Source organism: Bos grunniens, chromosome 3 (genome assembly GCF_055505025.1).
Source record: "Bos grunniens cultivar Pamir isolate PY7600 chromosome 3, Bosgru_T2T1.0, whole genome shotgun sequence".
Lineage (NCBI taxonomy): Eukaryota > Metazoa > Chordata > Mammalia > Artiodactyla > Bovidae > Bos > Bos grunniens.
In genome coordinates, this window is record NC_141167.1 from 1,237,117 (window position 1) to 1,264,698 (window position 27,582).

A 27,582-nucleotide genomic window follows, 5' to 3' on the forward strand; every position below is an offset into this window, starting at 1 on the left:
TGTGGAGACCTGGTGGGCTCGGACCCGCCAGCGGTCCCACACCGCGTGCAGAGGCTGCTCCTCCGGCCTGAGGGCTGCGGGGACCGATGGAGCCCCCCGCCCTCCAAGGGCGATGGGGCCTGCGGCACACAGGGCTGAGGCGCCCTCTGCCTGCAGTTTATTGCTAATACATACAGTTTACAAAGGGCATCTACTGGCCCAAGAGACTGCAGAATTGTGGGCAGAAAGGCCCGAGGGCCCCTGGACACCCTCCCAGACTCACTGCTTCACCCTCAGGGGGGCTCTGAGCGCCCTCTGAGGGGAGGACACGGAGCGCGGGGGGGCCACACCTGGTCGGCGGGGACGGCCCGGCACACGCAGCTTCACTCAGCGCCTTTTTATTGCCTCTGGGTTTGTGACTGCCGATACAGTGGCGCTGCAGGAGCGGCGGGCGGGCCAGAACCGTGGCCAGGAGGCTCTGCAGGAGCGGGCCTCAGAACCTGACGAAGGTGGCGTCGATCTGCCGCACGCTGGGCAGGGCCAGCATGATCTTCCGCCGGTACTGCGGGTCCCGCTGCAGGGGGTTCCGCTCCAGGTACACCGTCTCCAGGCTCCTGGCGCCCTTGAGCTCGTCCAGGTCACTCCAGCAGTCCAGGAGGTTGTCGTTCATCTGGGGGGACAGGCACGCGTCAAGAGATGCCTCAGGACCCCACGGCCCTCACCCCGCCCCATGCAGAAGATAGGCCGGCCGTCCCCCCGGGCGTGTGCTGGCCGGGCTGCGTCCCGCGGGAGGAACCTGGCGGACGCGCTAAGTCCATCTCCGGTCCGTAGAGGGACAAAGGAGCCGCCACACAGTGCCCGCCCCTGCCCCAGGCAGAGAGGGTTTCTCAGACTCGCCTGCTTAAGGAAGCCCGTGTTCACGGAACTCCCCGTGGGCCTCGTGTGCCAGCCGCCCTGGGACACCCAGGTTTCCAAACTCGGAGGCTGTGGAGGCCCCAAGGCCTGCTCCCAGGGGGGCACGGTGCCTCTACCGCAAAGGGACAAGGGCTGCTCCTGGAGGAGCCGTGACCAGCGCCCCGCCCCGCCCGTCCATCACCGTCCTCCGGGCTCAACCACGTGCAGTCAGGGCAGGAGGAGGCTGTGGCCCAGGGGCTGGGGCTACAGCCGGCCAGCTAACAGGGGCCGCATGAGCACGGGGTGCACGCCTTCAACACGTGCCCCTTGGTAAGCACGGCTGTCTGGCTCCTGCTGTGGTCCGGGGGCCCCTGGCGCCCACAGTCTTACTGCCCCACACCTTCCAGACTGGACGGACGGCTCTGCTCTCCAGTTGGTCTTTAGTGTTTGTTTTGTGTTTTAAGCAGCACCTTCTACCTTTCTTTTGGCAAAACACACAGTCTATTTATAAGCATTTTTTGTATTTTCTTCCTTAAAAAACATGGCTTCTGTGTTTCTGCTACAAAATACGGCGATAACGGGGGAGTGCTGCGAGGTGTGTTCTTAAGGCAGGTCTGTATCACGTGAGTGTCAATAACGTCCACAGAAGTGAAAAGACACCTTCATGGAACAAACTGAGCCCTGTCCCTCCTTCAGAGCGGAGGGCGTGGCAGCCGGATCTACTCCGACCCCTTTCCCGTGTCGCTGCTGGTGGTGTCCGTGACTCGTCCGCGCCTCCTCTCCCCTCCAGTCATCTGAGCCAGACGTGCACGCCACATGCTCCCCCCGTGAGCCGTCACAGGTGTGCTGACTCCGCTGTCCTGGCAGTTACTGCGTTCACAAGCCCCGGGCCTCATCAGTTCGGGTGTTCCGAGCACGGCCAGCCTCCAGCGCTTTCCCCAGGATTTAGGAGAGTGGACCTAGGGGTTTTGCTCAGCGCCAAGTGTGTTCCCTCGCCTTAGACAAGGGAACTCCCAGATGCGTCTTTGTATGTGTTCAAAATGAAACTCAAAACCATTCACCTGTATCGTCTCCACAAAAAGTCTAGAACATCTGGAAGGGTCACGCGGCGGGGTGGGTGGGGGGCGGTGGTCTGTATGTCTCTCCTGAGATCTTCCCAGCCGAGGTGTGAAGGAGCAAGGCGTGGGGAGTGAGCTCCTGGTGCGCTCGTCTTCTCAAAGAACCTCCCGGAAGCACCACTTTAGTTCCTTCCGATCTAGACTGCCTCCTGCCTCCTTCTTGGTTTTTCCTGTCACAGGAAGTGACCTTTAAAGCAAGCTGGCTGCTGGTCGTGCAGCAGGGCCCGCACCCAGATGCAGCGGGCTGCTCCCTGCGGCCTCGAGCTTGTTCTCCAGCCGTTCCACACTTGACTGCTGCGTTACGTGGACACACAGTGGAGGTCCCCCCAACGTCCTGACCAGCACCCCTCGCAGGCAGAGCACACGGGGACGGCGGCCTGTGGCCGTCTCTCTCCCGGGTACGTGTGGTCGCGTGGGCACGCTGGTGACCCCGAGGACTCTGCCAACTCCTGGCGGGTGATCCTGGGCTCACACGTGAGCGTCCTGCCTGAACCCACGCTGGGGTCCTGCTGCAGACACAGCCAGGATGGCGCTCCAGGCACACGGTCTCCAGAGTCTATTCCAGTGGTTGACATTTACATACAAAATTCACATTCACTTCCCCTCCAATTCAGCAACGCTTGAAACAAAACCCAGATGTGGGAGAATCCTCAAGCTATTTTTCTGACGCAACAAAATCACTTGTAGGCTGCTGGCATCAAGACTAGGAGTCTGCTACTTCATAGAAAGCTGGGGGTCGGAGAGCACGCAAGCCCCCCAGACACAGCCAGTCTGCTTACGACCCCATCGTGGGGGCATCCTGCCTCCTGGGGCCTCTGTCACTCAGGCCAGCACAGGCTCCCGGGAGGATCGCAGGGGCACGAGGGCCGGCACCTGGCTGGGCTGGGGTGAGGGGTGGGCGCATGTTGTGTGCTGCGTGCCCCGGTGCTGGAGCAGCCCGTCAGGACCCCGGCTCTGGGCTCCTGCTCTGGCTGTGTGGCTCCCTGCCTCTTCAGACCGAATCTCTCTGCTCGGATCCTCTGCCGACCCCCGGCCACACCCTCCTGCAGGGCTGGGCTGCACACCAAACCGCAGCTCCCACGGCTCGCTTCACGCCCGACTTCGGCGGCCGGCCCTGGCGTCGTGCCCTGTGCCGTCACTAGGGGGCAGCGGCGTGCTCACAGGGAAGCCCGGGGCACTTCTGAGTCGGGGAGCAGAGAACACCCAGGACGCCAGAGGGCTGGCAGAATGGCTGGCCAAGCAAGGGGCAGGCCGTGGACACAGCACAGATCTCTGACGACGCCGCTTTGCACATGGCACTCCCTGTAGGAGTCACGCTTGGGGCACGCATGTGGAACCTTGACCCTGAGGATCTCAGCTGGGGGTTGACCTGCAACGCCCGCTTCTTTTGCCTCGTTTCTCATCAGTGGGCTCCAGGAACCACCCCCATCGCCATGAGACTAACACGAGGCACGTTCCAAGGTGACCAACCACAGAGGCCCATCCATACCTCCTCCCGTGGTTCTGGGCCATCTGAGCTGGAAGCACAGCCCGAGGGCTGCGTCTGGAAGCCCTCCAGCCACACGGCGATCCTGGAACTAACCCACACGGATCACGGCTTCCCAGGTTCTCACGCGCCTGGCCATCGACTGCTCTGCCTCTGGGCTGGGGCAGGGCCTGACTGCCGTGACTTTACCCAGCTCGCTGGTGACGCTGTTGCTGGAAGGCCACATGCAGTGTGGGGACTGCGTCTGCGGCCCCCCGAGCCCTCGGTCCCTGGCCCAGCCCCTAGAGCCACAGCAGACACACTCCAGGCACCGGGACCCGCTCAGCTGAGCGCCAGCAAGCGCACATGCGTTGCACTTACCCAGAATTCCTGCAGCTCTGTTAGGTGGCTGACATTCTCAATCTTTTTGATTCTATTTGACGCAATGTCCAACATCGTGAGTTTGTTCTAGAACAAGGAGATAAAATTTTCCTGCATTACCTCATTTCTGCTGCGACTCTGTGGCCATGCACACCGCGCTGGGCGCTGGGCTTACAGCGCGAGGCGAGCTGCCCTCTGCCCTCACAGGAAAGGGGGTGTTGGCGGGTAGGGGTGGGGGGCATGGCCCTGCGCCCTCCTGCAGCTCCTGCCCAGTTTACACCGAATCCTCTCCGCTGCCTCACTGCGCTCGTCCCTGGGGTCTGAAACCAGTGCCATCGGACTCCACGACCCAGACTCCCACATCCTGGTCCAAAGGACCCCAGTGAGATGCCCGGGCCTGAAGGGGCAGGTAACACCTGCCAAAGCAGAAGAGGCCTGGGCGCTGGGAGGCTGCCCGGGCCCCTGGGGTGGGCCCTGCGGGGCAGGAGGTGTAGCAGCGTTTATCTAGTGCCTGTCCCGAAGAGACATTCAACCCCAAACGATCCTGAAACAGTCCCTCTTCACTTAGGGCAGAGGACCCGAGGCATGGCGAGGGCGGGGAAGGGCCAGGCCCCGTGCCATCCCTTCTGGAAGGGACTCTGCTTCTGGCGCAGAGAAGAGAGCTCGAGCAGCCCATCTGGGCGCTGACACGGGCAGGGGCTGCTTCTGCCGACTGCTGCTCAGATGGCCACTGACTGCAGCAGGCCGGCAGGCACCTGCCCGCGGGCTGCAGGGGCTTTGGGCAGACAGGGACTCGGGAGAACTGCGCAGGAAGCGGCGCAGGGATGGTGGGGTGGGGCCCGGCTAGGCCCGCTGTGCCTGCTTCAGGGGCTGGGTGGCGTGGGGAGCGCGTGCGCGGGAACTGGCCGGGCTGCAGCCTCTATGGCATGTGGAGGCCGTGACCCCGTGGCAGCCCCCGTGCAGAGACCAGGGCGGGGGCGCCCAGCGGCCAGAACAGGCCCAAACCTCCACACAAGGACCCCATCCCGTGCTTGATGCTACCTTGAGATTTTCTGGGGAGCTGGACAGTGTTTTGAAACCTCATTCAAAAGCAAACCAGTACTAATTACTTAAAAAAAGGTAAGGAGAGGGATGGGGGTAAGGTGGGGCAGGGAGAGCAAGCGCCCCAGAGAGTGCAGTGTCTGCAACCGCAGTCTCCCGGGGCAGAGCTGCGGCAAGGCCCAGCACCTGGAGAAGTCCAGAGCAGGGCGGCCCCAGGGCGCCGGGGGAGCGGGCGTTCTCCGTTTGGGAGAAAGATCACTGACCGCCTGGCCTCGTACCACAAGAGTAAACTCCAGGGAAGTTAAGAGACGCAGCTCAGAGGAAAATACAGGACAACGTTTGCTCTCTAGTTGGGTAAAGCCTGTTCCATTTGATTAGGAGGACGTTACAAAAATATAATTGCTTTAAAGCCACAATTCTCTGTCCTGTTTTGCTGCAGAGGCCCACATGGGGTCCAGTACCGGGCCGGGCCGGGCCGTGCAGCACACCTCCAGGACACCTCCCAAGTTCCTGCCCCGTCCTGCCAGCCTGGCGTTCTGCTGCTCCCGGGGGCCACGCCCTCTCCCGCGCAGACCCTCCAGCTGGCCGCGGGGACTGGCGTGGGGAGGGGTCCCTGCCCAGCCCCACCTCTCAGAGCCTGGCCTCAACCTCCCATCCTGCGCCGCCCGGGCGTGCACCCAGGTCACACGCCAGCTCTGCAAACATCCAAGTGAAAGGCAGGGGAGGTGCCAAACCCACTGGAGGCGAATTCACCACCTCTTCCAGAATTCTGTAAATGTTGGTGAAACAAAATCCAGAAAGTGGGTTTCCCCTAAAACCTCACTGATGCTGATGAGGCCCAGGGCCAAAGAAGCCCTTACGAAGATTGAAACAGTGCTTACCAGGCGACCGACTAGGTTACACCTGCTGGCAATTAAAACAGGAAAAAACACCCAGTGAAATTGAGTGAGTTCAAGCATTTTATTTGTCTTGAATACTGTGCTGGGGGAAAGCAGGCTGGCCTGTGGCAGCTGAGGAGGGCAGGGACTTCCTGCAGGCTCAGGGCCAGGGCTGTCCCCCCTGCCCAGTGCTTCTAAGGCTGTCCTGTGCTGGGTGGGCAGGGCTGGTGGGGAGGGAGGGGGAGAAGGGGGGAGGGGGAGGAGGGAGCGAGGAAGGTGCAGGATCTGGGCTCTCAGCTGGGGGTGGGGCCAGGAAGCCGGTGGCCAGGGGCAGGAAGAGAGGGCAGCGGCTGACAACTAAGAGTCCTCCACGGCACAGGGACACCCAGGAGCAGCTAGGGTTTCTGTTTTAATTATTGTTGGCCATGCCACGCTGCACGTAGGATCTTAGTCCCCTCACCAGGGACGGAACCCGTGTCCCCTGCATTGGAAGCTCGAAGACGTAAGCACTGGACCAACAGAGAAGCCCCGGGTTCCTTTCCAGACGCCTTCCCACGCCCGCAGGGCCTTGCAGTGACCCCCCCCGCGACACAGCTCAGCTCTTACATTGTTGTCCAGGCCCTCGATGACCTCGATGCCGTTGTGGCTGAGATAGAGCTCCCGGAGGTTCACCAGGCTCTGCAGGCCCTCGATCTTGGTCAGCCGGTTGCTCTGCAGGGAGAGTTGGAATGGCGTGAGACCGGGCGCTTCTGGGAGCAGGGCGGCGGACACAGGGCTCCTGAGAACTGGGCGCCGCCCACAGCGCCTGCAGGGGCCTGGCCCAGAGGGAGGCAGACTAGGGCCCTGCGTCCGCCGTCCTGGGCCAAACTCGTGCACATGGCCAAAGGCTTTGATGCACAAAACTCACTTTTCAAATTCTACTTGAGAAAGGTCTACCTCAAATAATTAACTCAAAAATGTCAAAATCAGAATATTTAAAGTCATTTGGTTCTCATTTCTTTTGGCATCCATCGTAACTCGAGTTAGAGCACAGCGCCCGCTTCTCACACGGATTTGAACGACACCTGCTTTCCGAGAGGCATGGGTGGTCCTGGGGGTCCTGTCCCCATGGCCTGCCACTGATGCCCCCAGGCCCACCACCACGCGCCTGCTCCTGACGAAAGGAGCCGGGCCACAGCCACGCAGGCACTGCCCACCCTATGTGGGCACTGCCCAACCATGCCCAGGTGGCACGCCCCCGAGCACGGACGGGACGGGACGGGACGGGGGTGTCACTCCCACCATGGAGCCCAGCACAGCATGAGCTGTGGAAAGATGAGCTGCCCTGGCTAAAAACCGCCTGGACTTTCGTTAGGAGAAGATACGTGGTGTGTTAAGGAAGGAAACCTCAGGTCCATGCCTGTCACGGGTGTTGCAGATCTGTGAAGTGTGATGTCTCCATTTCTCACTGACAGTGAAGCCAAGTGCTGCCCAGCGTGGAGACAGTGGAGGAGCAGAGCCCTGCCCCAGGGGTGCGCGGGGCGGGAGGCTGGGCGGTCCGTACCTGCATGCTGAGGACGGTCAGGTTGGTGAGTGCGTCAAGATTCTGAAGCTTAGTGATCTTGTTTTTCCCCAAAAACAAACTCTCCAGGTTGGTTAATGTGTCGATATTTTCAATCGCCTGTGAAAATCAGGACAAGGCAGCAGTCACTGGGGAGGGGAAAGGGCCCGCCCCCTCGGGCGAGCCGACGAAGCTGCGTGCGATGTCAAGCAGGTATTACCCACTCTGGGATCCCGCCCTAGGCAACCTCACTTCAGAGTGCAACCTGAGAACAAGACGCCGGTGGTGTCCTGCGGGTGACAGCTGCGGGAGCCCCGGGCCTGGGACGCCTCCAGGCTCCTGGGGGTGCTCTGCTCCTCCCCGCTCTGCCCCGTGCTCCCCAGTGCCCTGTGGGCAGCTGCGCTAGTGAGCGCCCCCTGGCAGGCCTCAGGTCCCCGCCTCCCGGGTACACCACTCTCCCACAGCAGGCTAGCTGAGCTTTTCCGGCACGGGCTGCAGTGGGGCCTCTGAGTGCAGAGCGAGCCTCTTGTTCAGTCCTCACAGAACGGGCCGGGGCTGGTCCGGGAGGACGAGGACCCCGGGGCAGGGCAGTGACGCGGCCCCCCCCACCCCCCAAAGGGACGCTGCGGACACGCTGATGCCTGGGCCACGCCCAGTCTCACACGCGCTGCTTTGCTGCTCTCAGCCGCACCGCCACCAACGGCACAAGAAGCCCTGTGCCGCAACTACTCTTCTTGGTTTGCGTCCTGTCTAACTCACAAGGGCCAACCTGAGCTGACCAGTGTGCTAGAAGCTTCCAAAAGCTGGAGGGGCATTTCTGGCATGGAGGTGGAGGAAGGGCTCAGAAACCCCGCCCTCAGCCACTCAGCAGGGGTGTGTGGGCCAACCATGCACCAGGCTGTGCCCACCCCACCACGGCCCAGAGTCGGGGCCCGTCACCCTGCTGTGCACGGGCCCCTCTGTGCCAAGAGGTGCGTCTAAAAACACACCCAGCGGCATGTTCAAAAGCAAAGCGCTGGGGGCTCCTGTCGGGCCAGAGTGCAATGGGAGGGTCAGCTAAGAGTTACATTGTGACTCGAATGAGGAGCAACAGAGTGCTGTGTGCAGAAGAAAGGGCCACGCTTTCACTAACACCGACCCCCAGCGAGCACACGGTCTCGTGAGACACAGCTCCAGGCCGCGCCCTGTGCCCACACCCACCCGTATCCGGTTGGACCCCAGCTCCAGCATCTGCAGTTGGTGCAAGCTGCTTATGTTCTCAATTTTGTTGATCTTGTTGTTGACCAAGAAGAGCTTCTTCAGTCGTGTCAACTTATCAATTCCTTCAATGTTTCTCAGTAGATTAAAAGAAATATCTAAAACCCTGGGAACAGGCAAAGCATTTATTAACAAGCACAGGCCACACCGAGCTCAGGATGTAGCGGGCTTAGAGGCAGCAGCCCGCCCGGGGAACGTGGCGGGGCGGGCAGCCCATAGGGCCCCCGAAGCCTGCTGCCCCGGCTCCCAGCACAGGGCTGAGGACAGAAACCGTCTTCTCCCTGAGGAGCTCAGCCTGACATCTCCAGTCAAAGGCTTCACGTGTGGGCTGGGACTGTGGGCAAGCCGGTGCCCCCGGGGGCTCCCCAGGCCCAGGTTCGGGCTGCGGGACTGGTTTGGGGGTGGCTGCCGGGCCCCCTGCAGCCTCACAACTCACTCCAGCTCTGTCAGCGCGTCCAGGTTCTCGATCCTCCGGATCTGGTTGTCATAAAGGTCCAGCTCTCGGAGGCTCTGCAGCCCCTCTAGGTTCTCAATGCACTTGATCAAATTCTGCCGGAGGCAGAGCGTCTGGGGGACAGAAAAAGGGCAGCTGGCACAGGCGACGGGGAGGCCTGCAGGAGGGCCCACTGTCCCCGGACTTGGCCTCTGCACACGGGGTTTTCCTCCTGTTTTCTAGAAAGGTGCTGACCTGGACAGGACGGGCAGACACCCACGGGGATGGAGGGAGGCCCTGATGAGCGTTCTTACTTGGTGAGGGAGGCCCTGGGCAAGGGGAGGGGTGCTGTTTTGCAGCAGAGAGAACTCTCGGTGGCTCAGTTTTGAAAACCAGACTGAACTGTAGTGAGTTAAGCACACGCAGTCTGGGCTGCACGTGGCTGCAGGCAGGCTCTGATGGAGGCACCGCTGATCTGAGCCGCCGCGTGAACCTGGGGAGAGCCAGCCAGCCGAGCATCTGACCTATCACCCTGCAGGGCTCAGGGTCAAAGGTGCCCGAGGGACGCTCCCGGTGCAGTGCGGCACCTTCCTGAGCACGGTCACCGCGCAGAACTGATCTGTTCCGGTTTATCCACATCCTGCGGGGGGATGCACTCTGCAGGGTCACATGGGCCCCTCCCATGCAAGGACGAGCTCCTCTCACCTTCACTTTCTTCAGCACCTCAAATCCTTCAATTTTTCCAATGCGATAGTGATTCAAATCAACATCCTGAAACAGAAACAAAACCTAGTTCAGCTGCAGACAAGCACCTGGAGACGCGCTCCCCGGGCTTGGAGCCACGAGGAGGCTGGGAGGCGGCGGGGCTTGGGGAACAGTGCCTTCCGGAGCTGTGGGGACAGCTGACGCGGGCACAGCCGTGCCGTGACAGGCAGCAGCCTGATGTGAGACCGACCCTCCGAACTAGCGGCGCGAGAAGCCTGCTCTCGCCCGCGCGCCCCTCGTCACCCCTGGGGGCTGCCCCGCCCTCGCCTGCGGCTCCTCATGGCCCCAGGACGGTGCAATCATCTGACGCGTGTAGCAGCAGTCAAGGCGCTGCCTCTGCCACACAATTCTTGGTGTGTAAAGCACAATGAGATCAAGCACTGGTGTTAAAAACAGTGAGAACACAAGGACTCTGAGCAACCAAGGGAGGCCCCGACTACTGGACCTTCCAGGGAAACCACCTACTAATCTGGCACCTTCGTAAAAGACACCCTGATGGCAGAGCACTCCGCCACCAGGCCCCTGGGGTGGCTGAGCAGGCAGCGTTACCTCTGCGTCTCTGTCCAGGCTAATGGTCTCCATATCCACAGGCAGCTCTTGTCCTTCTGGAAAAGGAAGAAGAAAAAGCCCATTCAGAGCTCTGGTCTCCAGGAGCACGTGCCTGGCCATTGGGGGCCAGCTGGGGCGGGCTGCCTAAAGCGCAGGGCCAGCTCAACAGAGGAGGACCCTGCAGGCGACACCCGAGGGCAGCGATGACGCGGTGGAGCTGACACCTGACAACGAGCACCTCTTAAGGTTCTGTCTCCTGAACTCAGCTACTGGCACAGGCCTCCAAGATCCCACCCACGTCCTACAACTTTCCAAGAAAGGAAATGTAGTCTGAAGCTGTTGGCAGAAGGGCGGGGGGTGACCGAGCCTCAGGTGACCCGAGCCAGCAGCACGGAAGCTGCCCACCGCCACCTTCCAGCGCAGCCTGCAGCGGTACCTCGGGGCAGCCTGCCCCCAGTCTTTCCCTTCTGGTCTGTGGCAATGAATCAGGTCACTTAAATGTGGGTCATGCCAGGCACATCAGATGTTCTAGGACGTGCCTTTCATTGCTTTGGAAAATGGCCCTGCCTCTACAGACACGTCTCTCTGCACAGAGCAAAACAAAATGAAGCTCAGTTCAACCGGCAGGATCAAAGAGCCTTGCCAAGTAAGTGAAATAGCACTTGCTGAGGAGCTGGGGAGGCTGGGAGCCAGTCCGCCCTGGAGAGCAGTCTCCAGGGCCCTGGAGGGGCCAAGGAGGGCAGGTCCGGACCAAGCGCAGCACGTCTGACTAGAAGGCTGAGCTGCTCTCCCAGCCTGCCAGGTGCATCAGGACCTGCAAGAGGTCACGCACAGAACCGGAGAGCATTTCCATGCAGTCTGCTTTTGCTCACAATATGCTGCTGAAGAAACTGGGTCGCCTGTGTGCAGAGCGCCTGGTCCTTGGTGGGCGTGCCTGCTGTCTGGCCTGTGCCCCGGGGACGACGGTTACCGCCACTGCTCAGCGGCCTCCTGCCTCTGCGTCTTCCCTACAGCAACACTGCCCACATCCTGGCCTCATACCCCCGGCGCCTCCCCAGGACGGGCAGCTCACACGCTGGACTGGAGGCCCTGGAGAGGCATGCCCAACTTGGGAGCAGCCTGAGAGACTTCCTGGCCCTATACTGGCTAAATTCATTGTACCAGCTTTTCCATAACTGTCAACAATGGCTAGTTAAAAAACAAAACATGCCATTTACTCTAGATCAGCCATAGCTTTATGGAATGTCAACAAATCCAAGAATTAAATAAAAGGAGTTGAGCAAAACCAAGAGATTGCCCAAAATGATCCCTCTTCAAAAGACAGCACAGCCAACAACATGAAGTCAGAGCTGCAAAGAAAGACACGGCTCAACAAAGGCAGGGCGGCCACGTGGGGTCCAAACCAGGATCCCGGTCACAAGGCTAAGGGCTCTGTCTGTGGCGCACGCAGCGCAGGGCGGCGTTCAACACGCCCGCTTAACCTTTGAGACAGACGCTACCAGCCACCTTCCTGAACCTCTCACATATGTTTCAAGTGTTAAAACATTAACTTACAGAAAATAAGGGAAAGGTAGCAGCTGACAGGTATGAATCTGTTTACTGGAACCTAAAGACCTAAACAAGCACAGGAAGGAGCAGGCCCCGGGCCTCTGAGGACTTAGGCAGGCGCGCCTCCCTGGAGGACTGCTAGCCAGGTTCCTGGAGGCAGGAGCCCGGGTGGGACCCGCTTCCGTGCCGGGAGCACCCGCGCCAGCGCGTCAGCACGCTGGGTGGCAGGACGTGCCGTCAGGCGCTCGCCCCGGCCTCCCGTGACTCAGCCCCAGGGAGAGCTGTCACCCATCCCTCCCACGCGCTTCTCCACCCACATGGCTTCCAGAACGCTGCCTCTGAAGTTCCTAAATAACGTGAGTGGTACTTCTGTGGTAGTTGCCTTTTGCCTTGAAATTAGGTTGCCATAGTTACCAAGCATGTGAGCTGGCACAGAGCATGATGTTACTTTAAAGACTAGTTTTGCTTTTATCACCGTAAGAGGAATGCACGAGTATTGATGCCTTAAAACCCCCACGATGGAGACAAACCGAGAAAATGCAGAATGCACAAGGCCCTCTCAACCTGCTGTTTAGAGATCCCCCGCCGCAATCACTGGACATGTTTTCTCTCTCAAGTAGGCAAAACTATATGCTATTATCAATATTTAAAAAACAAAGATAGGATTTTAACATGCACATTGTTTGTAAAAAAATCTGCTTTTTCCACCTAATATATTTTGGACATCCTTCTGTGTGTATGGTTTCCCTCACTTCTCTCAGTGGAAACTGATTTTCTAAGCAAACAAAGAACAAAGGTTTCGATCATGGTTCAGGGGTGAAAAACCACCATTACAGGCAGAGAACACTTTTTTCAACTCTAAATTCATTTTGCTGTTTTTAATCACTAAGAAGACAATTTAGAAGCTGATCCTCAGGCTGACAAGCATGGTGCAGAGGGATTCAGAAACGACCTCTCTGAGATAAAGTTAGTCCATGTGGCCGAGGCAGGAGAGGAAGGCACGCAATGCTTATTTCACTTCAGTCTCGCTTTCTGAACATGGGGGTGATACATGATTTCCTGGTTCTGTTCCAGAGGACACACTTGTCCAGTATCACCAGTGGCTGTATTTGCCTTCCGTGAAATTAGGAAACCATCCATCTTGCCTGCAAGTGCCCTAAGTGTGGAGCTGACTCAGCGAGCGCCTCAGAGGGGGCCCTGCTCCAAGCCCTCGCCCACTGGGCCCTGTGGGCCTCCAGAGTGGGCAGGGTCCGTGCCAGGTGGCATCCCTCCCCCGTCCCCAGGCTGAGCACAGGCAGCAGAGCTCGTGTCCTGCCGCTGAGTGGGTCTCAGGCCCTCCTCTCGGCCGGTACCTTCTGGGTCCTCGCCTCCCCGCTCCTCTCCATCCTTTAGGCTGTGCGCGCTGAGGTCCGCCACCATCCCGCTGTTCTGCTTCTTCCCTTCGTCGTCGCCCGACTCTTCTGATTCAACCCGCCTGTCAACTGAACCCACACACACCCATAAGAACGCATATTCACGTTAGGGAACTCAGTGAGGAACATATAACAGACTGACATCCAGCTGGAAGTCAGAAAGACTTCATTCAAGAACTTTTGTTGAATTCAGGTCAACAAACATTTGAGTACTTTCCGCGTGTGTCCTGGCACCATGTGAGGCACCACCCAGAGGAGGGGAGGACTGGGCTTTGGGAAGAGGGGAGACCAGGGAGGCCGCGGGTTAACGATTCCTTGAGAGCAGGAGTAGTGTGCTCCTCACTAACCCTAACCCTAACCCTAACCCTCACCTTGTGAGGAGCACACTACTCCTGCGCTCAAGGAGTCGTGAAGAACGCCAGGTATCTGGAAGGCCTGGGTGGCTTGTGGCTGAACGTGCTAACGGTAACACACAGAGAAGCACCTCCTGTCCGCGCCCTCTTGGCCTGGATATCCACACAGAGGGGACCGTGTGACCCTCCCGCCACATACCTTCATCCAGGCTCCACTATCCATTTGGCCAAGAAAACCAGCCCAGTTCACAGGCCCACGTTCTGAAAGAAATCAAGACTAACTCAAATCAGACTGTGGGCAGTGGGGCGCTCTAGAAAAGGAGAAGACAGCCAGCAGTGCTCCACGCCCCACACGAGTCATGGTCTTAACACCACGGCACGGTCAACCCAGCGCAGTCCTGTACTCGGTGAGTGCCGAGTCGCCTCAGTCGTCGGACCGTAGCCCACCAGGCTCCTCTGTCCGTGGGATTCTCCAGGCAAGAATACTGGAGTCGGTTGCCATGCCCTCCTTCAGGGGAATCTTCACAACCCAGGGATCAAACCCATGTCTCTTATGTCTCCTACATTGGCAGGCAGGGTTCTTTACGACTAGCATCACCTGGGGAGCCCAGTTAAATGTAGCTGACTGGTAAAAAATCTTTTGGCAAGACTGTCAGATAATTTTCCTTTTTCTCAATTTTTTTGCAACCTCTGTGGAAGCCTGTCTGGAAGAGCTAGAGCACTCGCAGGCTGCGTGGTGTCATCAGTCACAGGGCAAGGATTCTCTCTTCTCTGACCACAGCTCATCTACAGAGGGGTGTGTTCCGTGGGGAGGGACGCTGCTTCAACTCCGAGTCTTCCACTGGGATTAGTAAAGCAGCACCAGCAAAGGCTGTTGGCCAAGTCCTGATGAATTCATCTCTAACACCACCACACCCATTCCTTCTTCCTGCAACTTACTGGCAACTGTCTTAGATCAGCTACTCACTACCTGTGGTCTGTGCTCCTGCCTGGCCTCCTACCTGGTCTCTCAGTGGCTTGTCTGTCTGTTTAAATCTATTCCCCAGAGACTCTGATCTGATCCCAGAATCCAAATCTGATCTTTGACTCCCCAAATGCCTAGAATGCCCGTGACTCTTCCTGAGTGTGCACCTTACCCCGACAGACACAGCTTTGACCTGTTACTTCCTTTTCGAAGCCTCAGTCTCCTCACAAGTAGAAGGTGCAGTACAGTACCCACATATCAGCGTCGCTGTCAGGCACAAAAGCATGTGCGTGACATGTATGAAGACGTGTAATAAATTAGCCGTCACTAGGCACAGCCTCTCTGTGGTCCAGGCTAAGGGACAGCAAGTCTACTGGGCAATGGTCTGGTGCAGCTGAGCCCAGGGTGGCAGGGGCTTAGCTCATGAAGGGCAGCCAAAGTGAAATATGGGATAGCAGATCAGCATACCAGGTGACTGTGGGGCACTGGGGACAGTGGCCTGGCTCAAGGTATTGGCAGGGGGAACAGGAGAGGTAGCAAATACTGGGAGATACTAGGGAAGTGGGGGCAGCAGAGCTTGCTGATTTGTCGAATGGGTGGCAGCCAGAGAGAAGGAATTGCCTAGGTTTCCTCCCATTTGCCATTTACCAAGACAAGGAGACGGCTGAAGAGGAAGTGGGAGAGGTGGGAGGGCGGGAAGAAGGCGGCTAAGAAGAGGTGCTTCCCTGCTCAGAAAGACCCAAAGGTCTCCAGATCCAAGACCTTCCCGAGCTCCTCCCCTCCACCCAGGCCCTCCACCACGTGCCCTGCGTACCTCACCCGCCACACTCTCCTCCAGTACCCCTGTCACTCCTGGTCACTCCGACAGGTCACACTCCCTCACAGCCCTATGCCTGTACGTGCTTTCTTTCAGCGGAGGCGGCCTTTGCTCTTTCCCGCCCTCCCGACCCCCAACCCCGGTCTCCAGCCTGGCTGACTGGTACATCCTTCGAGGTGCAGCAGGGAGCTGGCTCTGGCTGCTGCAGCCATCACTCCCAAACGTGGGGCCGCCTCTTCCACCCCTTCCCTAGCACTTGACACTGGAGACCCCGGCTTCTCTTCGGGAGCCCTCAGGAAACCAGCAGAGCCAAAAGTACAATGAGCGCTCAAAGACACGACTGGCTCTCCCCTGGGGCTAGGTGTGCATGTAATTATATACACACATAACACGCATGCAGATTTGTTTTCAACAAAGCCAAAGAGTTGAAATTAGTCTTCTGGATCTATTATAGCTTTGAAAACTGGAACCTGTCGATTCTATCACTCAACTCTCGGCTGGGGTCAGCCGTTCCCCTCAACCGGTTCGCTTTCCAGAGGACCCTTCTCCACCCCTGCCGCGTCCACCAATGAGCTGCCTCGGGCGGGTCCCAGCGAGCCCGCGCCTCGCATCCCGGTCAGCTGCCTGGGGACCTGTCTCGCGGGTCAAGCTCAGGGATTCGGTGCGAGGATCCCCGCAGCTGGGGCGGGTACAGGGGGCTGCGGGACCGCCGCGCCCTCAGTCCTCACCCACAAGCCCGGCCCTCCCGCCGCTCGCCCCGGACCTGCGGCCCCCGTCGCCCCGGCCGCCCGCGCCCTCCCGGCCACTGCCGCCTCAGCACCGGGGTCCGCGTCCGGCTGTCCGGGGCCACCCCCGCCCTGCCGGCTGGCAGATGTCACGGGGCGCGCGGGGCTGGGCCCAGGCCGCCCCGTTTCTCCCGGGCATGACTGGCACGGGCCGCCGACCCCGCCCCCGCCCGCCGGGCCCTTCGGTCGCCGCCCTGTGGGGCCGCTCACCCTCCATCATTTCCTGCGACTGTTGCTGGCCCGCGCCGCGCTCCGCCGCCATGTTGGCTGCTCTTTCCCTTTCCGGAATCTGTCGCCTCAGGCCCCTCAGCCAATCAGGGCTCCCAGCTCAGAGGTTTCCCAGCCAATGGGGCCCTGCGCTCCTGCGCGGCTCGAGAGCCTCATGGGAGTTGTAGTTCACCCTCGAGGCCGCGCGTGCCTCCGCCTCCGCGGCGCCAGTCTCCCCGCCCGCCAGGCAGGTAATGGGCGCACTGGAAGCTCTGGAGGCGGGAAGCGGGATGAGGGCAGGGATGCTCGGGGCCGCAAGCACGGAGCCGAACCTGCGGGCGAGCGGAGAGGAGCCTGGGGTCGCTCTGCGCTCGTGGACTGGTGGCGGGACACGGCGGGGCAGCTCCCCAGTCCCTCCGAGCCTCGGTGGCGGCGTCTGCAGAATTGGGCAGACATTGTCCCGGCGTCGCGGTGTGGACTGAGCCCGTACAAAGGGGCCGCTTCCAGTTAACGCTCAGCGCGGGGCGCCCGCTCTCTTTTCCGGGGCCTGTCCGCTAACGGGTCCGGAAGAGCTGGTCGGACCTGGACGCCTATCTAGCTACTGCGGGCGCCGCAGTCCGAAACGGGCCCCGGCATCGGGGGCCGTGAGGGAGCCGCCCTCTGCTCCGCGCCTTCAGGTCGAGGCCTCCGAGAGGCGAGGTCCGCGGTCCTCAGCCTTCTCGATTCTGAGACCGGAGGAAACGGCGTCCGGTGACCGCGCTGGCGGAGGCGCCGTTTATTTTGGCTCCTCCGAGGCACAGTAGACGGACTCCGGCGCGTCCCTAGCAACCGTTAGCGCGGGCGTTTCCTCGCGGGTTCCCTGGGTCCCCGCCCACAGGCGCCGGCGGTTGGCCTCTGCGACCTGTCGATCGGCGCCGTCGCTCTGCCATTGGCTGGTGGCGCTAGAGGCGCGGATTGGCGCCCTCCCGGCGCGTTGAGAGCTCGGCGGGTGACTGGGCGATCTCAGGTGAGCCACCCGCGTGGGAACATCGCCCCGCGCCCCACGTTGTCCCACTGCCTTCCCCGCGCGGCCCGCTTGCCGCCCTGTGGCTGTTCGCGCCTGGCCGGTCCCGCCCCTCAGCGCCGCTCAGGGTCTCGGCCTGGGCCTGGTCCCACCCGGCGCTCGGTCCTTGCCCGCAGAGGAACTGTGCGCGCCTGTCCCACCCCTGGAAGGGGCCAGGAGGAGGCTCGCGGAGCTTGACACCCAGGAGCCCCTCAGTGGACGTGTGTGCGGAGAGCCGTGAGCTGTAGCACCTCATCCATGCTGCCCGACGTCCCCACTGCACACCTGGGCTTTGTCTTTAACCTCCTCGCAAGCGTTTCTTTCCCTAGACAAGGACTGTGGCCTTGCAGTGCGGTCTTATGCTTTCTGTCCCCTTACCTTCTACATTTGATAAAGTAAACCTATGTTGATTCTGTGTCTCACTTTCTCTTGCGGGTTCCCCTCTGTGTCTTCCTGCTGTTGCTTTCTGGTCAGTTTAGTCGCTCAGTCGTGTCCGACTCTTCGCGCCCCCATGAATCGCAGCACGCCAGGCCTCCCTGTCCATCACAAACTCCCGGAGTTCACTCAGACTCACGTCCATCGAGTCAGTAATGCCATCCAGCCATCTCATCCTCTGTCGTCCCCTTCTCCTCCTGCCCCCAATCCCTCCCAGCATCAGAGTCTTTTCCAATGAGTCAACTCTTCGCATGAGGTGGCCAAAGTACTGGAGTTTCAGCTTCAGCATCATTCCTTCCAAAGAAATCCCAGGGCTGATCTCCTTTAGAATGGACTGGATGGATCTCCTTGCAGTCCAAGGGACTCTCAAGAGTCTTCTCCAACACCACAGTTCAAAAGCATCAATTCTTTGGCGCTCAGCTTTCTTCACAGTCCAACTCTCACATCCATATATGACCACAGGAAAAACCATAGCCTTGACTAGATGGACCTTTGTTGGCAAAGTAATGTCTCTGCTTCTGAATATGCTATCTAGGTTGGTCATAACTTTCCTTCCAAGGAGTAAGCGTCTTTTAATTTCATGGCTGCAATCACCATCTGCAGTGATTTTGGAGCCCCAAAAAATAAAGTCTGACACTGTTTCCACTGTCTCCCCATCTATTTCCCATGAGGTGATGAGACCAGATGCCATGACCTTCGTTTTCTGAATGTTGAGCTTTAAGCCAACTTTTTCACTCTCCACTTTCACTTTCATCAAAAGGCTTCTTAGTTCCTCTTCACTTTCTGCCATAAGGGTGGTGTCATCTGCATATCTGAGATTATTGATATTTCTCCCGCAATCTTGATTCCAGTTTGTGTTTCTTCCAGTCCAGCGTTTCTCATGATGTACTCTGCATATAAATTAAATAAGCAGGGTGACAATATACAGCCTTGATGTACTCCTTTTCCTATTTGGAACCAGTCTGTTGTTCCATGTCCAGTTCTAACTGTTGCTTCCTGACCTGCATACAGATTTCTCAAGAGGCAGGTCAGGTGGTCTAGTATTCCCATCTCTTGAAGAATTTTCCACAGTTTATTGCTTTAAGACATAATTTCTTGCGTGAATGACTGTGACTCTCCCCTTCCCCCTGTTGGTCAGGTTACTTCAAAGCAGGCTTTGAAAGTCAGTCTTTGGGGTAAGAGCCATAACTGCCTGCAGCAACAGGAGGCCCTGGGAGTTAGCCCAGTTTCTCCAGACCCATCTTGATGGGTGGACCCCTCCCCAGGGGCCCTGTGGGACTCATTGCAGCTCTGCCTGAAAGGCCTCCTCACTCTGCTTTGCTGGCTCAACTCTGCTGGTACCTCCTCCTGGACACCTGTGCTGGCCTCTCAGGTCTGAGAGGCGCCCTTGACTCACACACTCCATCTCAGCAGCGTCGCCCTGGATATGCTGAAGGGGGCCTGGACGCAAGAAACAGTCTCAGGATAGACCCCACACCTGACGTCAAGAGGAAGATAGGTGTTAGGGTAGGGTCTCCTGTGGCTCAAAATGACATCTTGTCATTTTCAGCTCTGCCCGCCAGCCTGTTAGCCTCATGCTCTACTGCTCTGCTTGTACAGCAGTGGTGGGAGCAATTGGAACCAACTGTCTCCTAGCGTTTGTTCTCCTGGGAGAAAGCCAGTTGCTTCCAGACGTTCACCTGTAAGAGCAAGGAGTACTTTTCCAGAAGCTCCCTGCAAACCTCTCCTGTTTGATTGGGGGTGGGGAGCGTCACTCACACTTTCTGGAATCAAGACCAGCACCAGGAGCAGGGTTACTGTGAGGCACCATCAGATGCTGTCTGCGTCCAGCTTCCCGTGGCTTCTGCTCAGAGGGGATGCAAAACAGAATAATACACCGCCTCCCCCCGCACCCCCACCGCCCTTAAAAACCACCCCACCTATTCCAAAAACCTTGGCCTGGATTTGCAGGCATTTCTGTTTAGAGTTTGAGTCAAACTTGAACAGGTGAGAAAGGAAGTGATCTAAGGACATGTGAAGCTGGGCTCTGTGCCCTCAGGAGCCACCCTGGGGCTGTGGCCCCGATGTGCTGTGTGAGGCTGAGCTGGCTCCACAGACTGTGCTCAGGACAGAAGGTGCGAACGGAGAAGAGGTGGTTTTTTCTGAGGCCACTTCTTGGTTTATCAACTTTTGACACTTTTTACTTTCTCAGTTCAGTTTAGTTCAGTCACTCAGTCGTGTCCGACTCTTTGTGACCCCATGAATCGCAGCACGCCAGGCCTCCCTGTCCATCACCAACTCCCGAAGCTTACTCAAACCCACGTCCATTGACTCGGTGATGCCATCCAACATCTCATCCTCTGTCGTCCCCTTGTCCTCCTGCCCCCAATCCCTCCCAGCATCAGGGTCTTTTCAGTGAGTCAGCTGTTCCCATCAGGAAGTAAAACATAAAACATTCTGTGCCCTCTCCCCTCCCTTCATTTCCTTCTCTCCTGTCCCCGGTTTTCCTCATTTTTACAAAGTAAGGTTTTATAACATTTACAACGTATGCTGAAGAGTTTTATTTATTTATTTATTTATTTACTGTCTTTTACAAAGTAAAGCTCTATAACATTTACAGTGTCTGAAGTCATAATCAAGTCTGCTGGGCTTTGTCTATATTCCGGTTGTAGAAGTGGAAAACTAAAACATGACCATGTCGTCGTCAGTTATTGTAGGAATAATTAGAACACTGAGATGCCGAAAGAAGGACATCTCAAGCTGTGACGTTTAGATGTTGCCCCTGGGAGAGCAACACCTTCTAACAGTTTATTACTTCGCTTCTTTCTTGCTTCCTGTTCATTATTTGGTTCATGGTCAGCTGTTACTGGTTAGGATCCCATGAGCTGTGTAAACATGCACACGTAAAATATCTCAGTTTTTCACTGTACACTAGTTGATTGATTTGCAATATCAGTCACAAATCAAAACAGTAAAGTGGACACGTTTAAGCCACCACCCGAATTAGGACGTGGAAGACCCTGTGCCCTCGTTCCCCTCCTCCTTGCAGCTCAGAGGACCCTCGGAAGACACCTCAGCCTGATGTTTGGGTTTGTCATGTAAGTGTGTATCCCTAAACTGCGTGGATGAGGGGATGTTACACAGAAGGAATCCTATTGACGATAGTCTTCTGTAACTTGGTTTTTTTTCACATATGTTACTAAGATTTGGAGAAGGCAATGGCACCCCACTCCAGTACTCTTGCCTGGCAAATCCCATGGACAGAGGAGCCTAGTGGGCTGCAGACCATGGGGTCGCTAAGAGTCGGACACGACTGAGCGACTTCACTTTCACTTTTCACTTTCATGCATTGGAGAAGGAAATGGCAACCCACTCCAGTGTTCTTGCCTGGAGAATCCCAGGGATGGCGGAGCCTGGTGGGCTGCCGTCTATGGGGTCGCACAGAGTTGGACACGACTGAAGCGACTTAGCAGCAGCAACTAAGATTTATCCCTGTGTGTATAGAATTTATTTTCACTCTATAATTCATAGCACAAATGTACCAGGATTTTAAGTCTGTTTTCTAATTGAGGAATGCTTAGGTTTTTATTTTGTTTTTTGCCGTTATGAACCATACTGCCCTGAACATTCTTGAGTGTGACTTGCTACCTGTGTGCAAAGATTTCTGTAGGATGTAAATCTTAACGGTGGAAAGTACTGTCAGAAAAGGTGAACATTGGATTTTTTTCTAAAGAGATTATATTAATTTGTTAGTGTTCCCATTGATTCACATCTTTATCAACATTTGGTATTAGAGTTTTTAGAACTTTTAATTTTTGCTGATTTCAGTTCAGTAGCTCAGTTGTGTCTGACTCTTTGTGACCCCATGGACTGCAGCACGCCAGGCCTCCCTGTCCATCACCAACTCCTGGAGCTTACTCAAACTCATGTCCATCGAGTCAGTGATGCCATCAAGCCATCTCATCCTCTGTCGTCCCCTTCTCCTGCCTTCAATCTTTCCCAGCATCAGGGTCTTTTCCAGCGAGTCAGCTCTTCGCATCAGGTGGCCAAAGTATTGGAGTTTCAGCTTCAGCATCAGTGCTTCCAATGAATCCAGGACTGATCTCCTTTAGGATGGACTGGTTGATCTCCTTGCAGTCCAGGGGACTCTCAAGAGTCTTCTCCAACTCTACAGTCCAAAAGCATCAATTCTTCAGCGCTCAGCTTTCTTTATGGTCCAACTCTGACATCCATATGTGACCACTGGAAAAACCATAGCCTTGACTAGACGGACCTTTGTTGGCAAAGTAGTGTCTCTGCTTTTGAATATGCTGTCTAGGTTGGTCATGACTTTTCTTCCAAGGAGCAAGCGTCTTTTAATTTCATGGCTGCAGTCACCATCTGCAGTGATTCTGGAGCCCGAAAATAGTCTGTCACTGTTTCCCTTGTCTCACCATCTGTTTGCCATGAAGTGATGGGACCAGATGCCATGATCTTCGTTTTCTGAATGTTGAGTTTTAAGCCAACTCTTTCACTCTCCTCTTTCATTTTCATCAAGAGGCTCTTTAGTTCTTCTTTGCTTTCTGCCATAAGGGTGGTGTCATCTGCATATCTGAGGTTATTGATATTTCTCCCGGAAATCTTGATTCCAGCTTGTGCTTCATCCAGTCCAGCATTTCTCATGATGTACTCTGCATATAAGTTAAATAATCAGGATGACAATATACAGCCTTGATGTACTCCTTTCCCAATTTTGAAAAGTCTGTTGTTCCATGTCCAGTTCTAACTGTTGCTTCCTGACCTGCATACAGGTTTCTCAGAAGGCACGTCGGGTGGTCTGGTATTCCCATCCCTTGAAGAATTTTCCACAGTTTGTTATGATCTACACAGTCAAAGGCTTTGTCAGAGTCAATAAAGCAGATGTTTTTTTGGAACTCTCTCACTTTTTTGATGATCCAATGGATGTTGGCAATTTGATCTCGGTTCCTCTGCCTCTTCTAAATTTAGCTTGAAGCTTTAGAAGTTCACGGTTCACATACCGTTGAAGCCTGGCTTGGAGAATTTTGAGCATTACTCTACTAGTGTGTGAGATGAGTGCAATTGTGCGGTAGTTTGAGCATTCTTTGGCATTGCCTTTCTTTGGGATTGGAATGAAAGCTGACCTTTTCCAGTCCTGTGGCCACTGCTGAGTTTTCTATATTTGCTGATTTAGTAGGTGTAAAGTAGTCATGGTTATGCAAATGTCATGATTAAGCTTCTTGTCATAGGTTTACAGGATATTCTCCTGAGAAATTTTTTTCCTGTCTTTTGCCTATTTTTCTTTTCTTATGCCTTTTTTAAAGGTGAGGTATAGTTGACTTGCAGCATTGGTTTCGGTGTACATCGTATTGGTTTGACGCTTATGTACATCAGGGGCCATCTCCACAGGGAGTCTGGTCGCCACCTGTCGCCTCTCAGCACCGTTGCTGTGTTGCCGTGTGCTTCCGGGACCTAGAGCTCTGCCCCTTGTGCCATTGTTTTCTCCAGTGAGTCCTCTGCTCTGCCTCTCTGCTCTTGCTGCGACCTCTCTAACTTGAATGTTGCCGTGCTTGATGTTGTCCCGGCAGTCCCTGAGGCTGTTCTTATTTTCCTCGATTCTGGTTTATTCTTCCTGTCCAGCTTGGGCGGTTCTGCTACTCAGCCTTCCAGGTCTTTGGTCTGTTCCCCTATCATCTGATCTGCTTGATTCCTCCCAGTGCATTTCTTTGTCTGTTGTATTCTCCAGTTCTGATTGGTTCTTTTACATATTTTTCACTTTTAGTAGATGTTCTCACTGTGTCCATCCCTTTGCCCTCCTGAATCCTGTGAGCATCTTTATGGTCATGATCTTGAACTCTTGGGCTTCCCTGGTGGCTTAGATGGTAAAGAATCTGCCTGTAATGCAGGAGAGCCAGGTTCAATATTCGGATCAGGAAGATCCCCTGGAGAAGGGAATGGCAACCCGCTCCAGTATTCTTACCTGGAGAATTCCATGCACAGAGGAGTCTGGGGCTACAGTCCCTGGGGTCACAAAGAGTTGGACACGACTAAGTGACTAACACTTTGGACTCTTTTATCAGGTGGATTGTGTGTGTGTTTGGTTACTCGTGCCTGACTCTTTGCGACCCCATGGACTGTACTCCACTCGTCTCCTCTGTCCATAGGATTCTCCAGGCAAGAATACTGGAGCAGGTTGCCATTTCCTCCTCCAGGGGATCCTCCTGATCCGGGGATTGAACCCAGGTCTCCTGTGTTCGCAGGTGGATTCTTTACCACTGAGCCACCTGGTGGATTATTCGTCTTTGTTTTGTTAAGTCCTTTCTCTGAGGTTCTCCGTCGTCCTTTCATTTGGAACATATTCCTCCATCGCTTCATCTTGCTAACCTTCATTTTTTCACACTAGGCAGGTTGGTTATGTCTCCCAGCCTCGGAGAAGTGGCCTTGTGTGAACAGTGTCCCGTGGGGTCCTGTGGGGCCCAACAGCATGCCCCGCCCTGGCAGCAGGACCTGAGGCTTCAGGGCTCTTTCCTGTGTGGGTGGCGTGCAGCGTTCTGTTGCACTGGGGCCGGCTGCTGTGGGTCTGCTGGTGTGTAGGACTGGACCCAGCCCAGCTGCCTGGGAGGCCTTGCCTCGTGGCGTTGTTGTGGGCACACTGGTGGGCTGGGCAGAACCCCTGGTGCTACTAGGGTAGAGGGGGGTGGTTCCAGGATTGTGCCCATGAGCCCTGGTGTCAGCCCGAGGATCGAGATCACAGAAATGATTGCAGCCAGCATCCCAGTCCCCAGGGGAAGCCCTGCTGCCGCCTGCTTCTCTGGGAGCCTCTCTGGGACCCACACATGGTCCGGCCCAGGCTCCTCTGGGACCACGGCCTCTGTGCTGGAGTTCAGAGTGTGTGAGAGTCTGTGCACAGCCTCTGAGAGCACAGTCTCTGTTTCCTGTAACCCTAGCTGCCAGCTCTTGGTTCTGGACGCCCAGACGGTAATGCAGAAGTGGGGTGCAGGCTCTAGGGGCACGGCGCCCTGGCCCTGGAGGCCCCTGGCTGGGCCCCCCACCCGTGGGTCTGTACTGCAGCGTCCTTCCTGGCCCCTTCCCACTCCGCTCAGGTTCCCCCCTTCCCTTCTCTCTTTCCCACCCCTTCCTCTTTGTTCCGATGGTCCTCGCATCATAGGTTCTGACCCCAGACGGCCATTTGGGACTGAGCTGAAGGACGAGCTAGCTAAGCTGCCTGTGTCCTTGCCTGGCAGACGCTGGTCAGTTTCCTTGGTGTTTTGGTGGACAGCCGTCCCGCTGGCTCTCTAGCTCCTCATGGAGGACGGGGGTTCGATGGCCTCTGCAGAGGACTACCAGGGCCCGGGCGGGAGCCCCTCCCTGTCAGTGCCCCCGGAGGGCCACGCCGCGCCTGCCGCCTCGGAGCCCGGCAGGTCTGGGTCCTCAGCCCACAGACACTCGAGCAGGAGGACCGGGCTGTCGAAGCTCTGCCAGAGCCGTATTGCGCTGTCGGGTAAGCAGCCTCTCTCCGCCGGCCGGGTGGCGCCTGTGCAGGACGGGGCCATGTGGGCCTCCTCGCTTGGCGACTCTGCTCTGACAGGAAGAGGGGAAGGCCTGCTGTGACTCCTGAGCAGACGAGACACTCTCCTCGTCCAAGCCGGGCTGGGATCGGCCTGCAGGGCCCAGATCCAGCCAGGGGAGAGCGCTGCTCTGCCAGGGCAGCTCCTTGTGGGAGGGTCCTCGTGGGGGGCAGCAGGTGGGAGTTGGCTGGAGCTGGAGGAGCGGGCTGGGGGGAGGGAGGTGCAAAAAGCAGAGGAGGACCTGGAGGGGCTGGGTGAGAACGTCCCGCTTGCTGGAGTGGACTTTCTGGAGTGATGGTAAACGACCCTGCGGCCGGGGGCCCTGGAGGGCAGTGGGACAGCAGGGAGCTCAGCGCTCATGCTGCTGTGTGGGGGTCTTGGCGGACCCCGGGGGGCGCTGGATGCACGTCCAAGTGCTCTTCAATGCTGTAGTCCCCTTGTCCTCGGGCCCCCTGCGGGAGCAGGAGGCAGGGCCGGGTGGGTCTCACGCGTCCCCTCTTCCTCGGGCCCCCTGGGGGAGCAGGAGGCGGGGCTGGGTGGGGTCTCACGTGTCCCCTCTTCCTCGGGCCCCCTGGGGGAGCCGGAGGCGGGGCTGGGTGGGGTCTCACGCGTCCCCTCTTCCTCGGGCCCCCTGCGGGAGCAGGAGGCGGGGCTGGGTGGGGTCTCACGCGTCCCCTCTTCCTCGGGCCCCCTGCGGGAGCAGGAGGCGGGGCTGGGTGGGGTCTCACGTGTCCCCTCGTCCTCAGGCCCCCTGCGGGAGCTCGAGGTGGGGCAGGTGGGGTCTCACACGTCCCTCCGCTTTCCAGAGGAGAGGTGGAGCTCCTACTGCCTGACGTCACTGGCCGCCCAAAGCATCTGCACGAGCAAGTTGCACTGCTCGGCCACGCCTGGGCAGGCGGACCGCACAGGGTCCCTGGGCAGCACGTCCTGCTGCTCCCTGCTGCGGGGCTTGTCCCCAGGGTGGTCCACGCCGCTGCTCCCGGCCCCCGTGTGCAACCCCAACAAGGCCGTGTTCACCGTGGATGCCAAGACCGCAGAGGTGCGTGCTTCGGGGTGTGACCCAGCCACGTGCCTGGGGTCTGCGGCCTCAGCTTACGGCCTCAGATGGGCGCCCAGGTGTGTCAGTACAGTTAGGAGAAAGGCTGCATCTGCCTCTGCAGTGGCGAGAGCGATGACTTTGGAGACCTCAGTATGAATCTGTCTGGACAGATCGAGTCCTCCCATCGATGCAGAGACTCGAGAGGGGGTAGTGCGTCATGTAATCTCATTTGCCGAGCGTGGAGAGCCAGGATTTAAAGCAAATGCATTTGCAGGATGCGTGTTTGTGTGCGCAGAGCTGAGGCTTTCAGATGGGTGGGTGTGGGGCTGGCCCGCACCTCCGCGCCCATCTTGCTGGGGGAAGCCGGCCTGGCTGCAGTCTCCGTACTGCCTGCCGCACTGCCAGCAGCGGTTTCTGTTTCTCTGGGATGGAGGAGCCGGGGTGGCTCTGCCGAGAGTGCCGACGGCGGGGTGGGGAGTGAGGCCTGCGCCGCCTTCCCCTCGGCTGTTCCAGGGGGCGGAGGAGCTGCTGGTGACACAGGGCCCTCCTCTCTGTGACCGCAGATCCTGGTGGCCAACGACAGGGCCTGCCGGCTCCTGGGCCACAGCAGCCATGACCTCATCGGCCAGAAGCTCACGCAGTTCTTCCTGAAGCCGGACCCCGACGTGGTGCAGGCCCTCAGCGAGGAGCACGTGGAGGCTGACGGGCACGCCGCCGTCGCGTTCGGCACCGTGGTGAGTGCGGGCCTCTGGGCTGCCGGTGCTCGCAGTCGGCCGTCTCGCCCTCGGCCCTGGCGTAGGAGGCAGCTGGGAAGGGGTGGGCGTCGGGGAGGCCACGTCAGTGGGGACGCTGTGCCTTCCTGGTGCTCCTGGAGGAGGAGCGCACTGCAGGCCTGCAGGGCCCAGGCCAGGCTCCAGGGAGCTGCAGTTCTGTCGTCTCCCTCTCCGTCTCCATGCCCCGCTGTCTGGTGGTGTTGGGGGTGGCATGGCTGCAAGGGCTCCCTGGAGCTTTGGGCTCTCCCGTGTGTGTATCCAGGCTGGACGTTAACAGGCTGCGTGTTAACCTGCGTGTTAAATGCTGAGCCCTGAGCCTCAGGCGCTGAAACAAGTTAGATAGGACCACGTACACGCAGAAAA

General features: G+C 57.7%; 2 protein-coding genes across 13 annotated transcripts in view; one reads left to right on the plus strand and one right to left on the minus strand.

The window, feature by feature from the left end:
• Positions 1 to 361: 361 nt before the first annotated feature.
• Positions 362 to 16,470, minus strand: PPP1R7 (protein phosphatase 1 regulatory subunit 7). 5 transcript variants are annotated; one of them, XM_086374814.1, is made up of 11 exons: positions 16,390 to 16,470; positions 13,813 to 13,874; positions 13,201 to 13,329; positions 10,301 to 10,356; positions 9,692 to 9,757; positions 8,990 to 9,120; positions 8,497 to 8,659; positions 7,300 to 7,416; positions 6,363 to 6,467; positions 3,838 to 3,924; positions 362 to 649 (listed from the first exon to the last, which is right to left on the minus strand). In XM_086374814.1, the coding sequence occupies exons 3-11, from the start codon at positions 13,265 to 13,267 to the stop codon at positions 473 to 475; spliced, it is 969 nt and encodes a 322-aa protein (XP_086230940.1). In that variant the 5' UTR covers positions 13,268 to 13,329; positions 13,813 to 13,874; positions 16,390 to 16,470; the 3' UTR covers positions 362 to 472. The 5 variants fall into 5 exon arrangements, with proteins under 5 accessions (XP_086230940.1, XP_086230949.1, XP_086230933.1 ...); XM_086374823.1 differs by lacking the exon at positions 16,390 to 16,470 and adding an exon at positions 16,158 to 16,327; XM_086374807.1 differs by lacking the exon at positions 13,813 to 13,874.
• Positions 16,471 to 16,521: 51 nt separating this feature from the next.
• PASK (PAS domain containing serine/threonine kinase) overlaps positions 16,522 to 27,582 on the plus strand; it is a 35,423-nt gene continuing 24,362 nt past the window's right edge. For 5 of the 8 annotated variants that reach the window (XR_015154521.1, XR_015154523.1, XM_086374759.1 and 2 more), the window contains exons 1-4: positions 17,253 to 17,392; positions 25,084 to 25,340; positions 26,214 to 26,446; positions 27,010 to 27,180. Coding sequence is in view for 6 of the 8 variants with exons in the window: in XM_086374759.1 (XP_086230885.1) it covers positions 25,145 to 25,340; positions 26,214 to 26,446; positions 27,010 to 27,180 (600 nt within the window). In the remaining 2 variants the exon portion in view is untranslated. Of the gene's footprint in view, positions 16,638 to 17,228; positions 17,393 to 25,083; positions 25,341 to 26,213; positions 26,447 to 27,009; positions 27,181 to 27,582 lie in introns of those variants that run through there. The other 3 variants (XM_086374739.1, XM_086374769.1, XM_086374749.1) reach the window with 3 other exon arrangements.

Excerpts from the sequence above, each read along its gene's own strand:
- PPP1R7 (XM_086374807.1), bottom strand. The coding sequence starts at position 16,441 with ATGGCGGCGGAGCGCGGCGCGGGCCAGCAACAGTCGCAGGAAATGATG. Across the intron at positions 7,417-8,496 it reads TGGGGTCCAACCGGATACGG|GCGATTGAAAATATCGACAC; the intron begins GTGGGTGTGGGC and ends TGATTTTCACAG. Across the intron at positions 650-3,837 it reads CAGAGCTGCAGGAATTCTGG|ATGAACGACAACCTCCTGGA; the intron begins GTAAGTGCAACG and ends CTGTCCCCCCAG.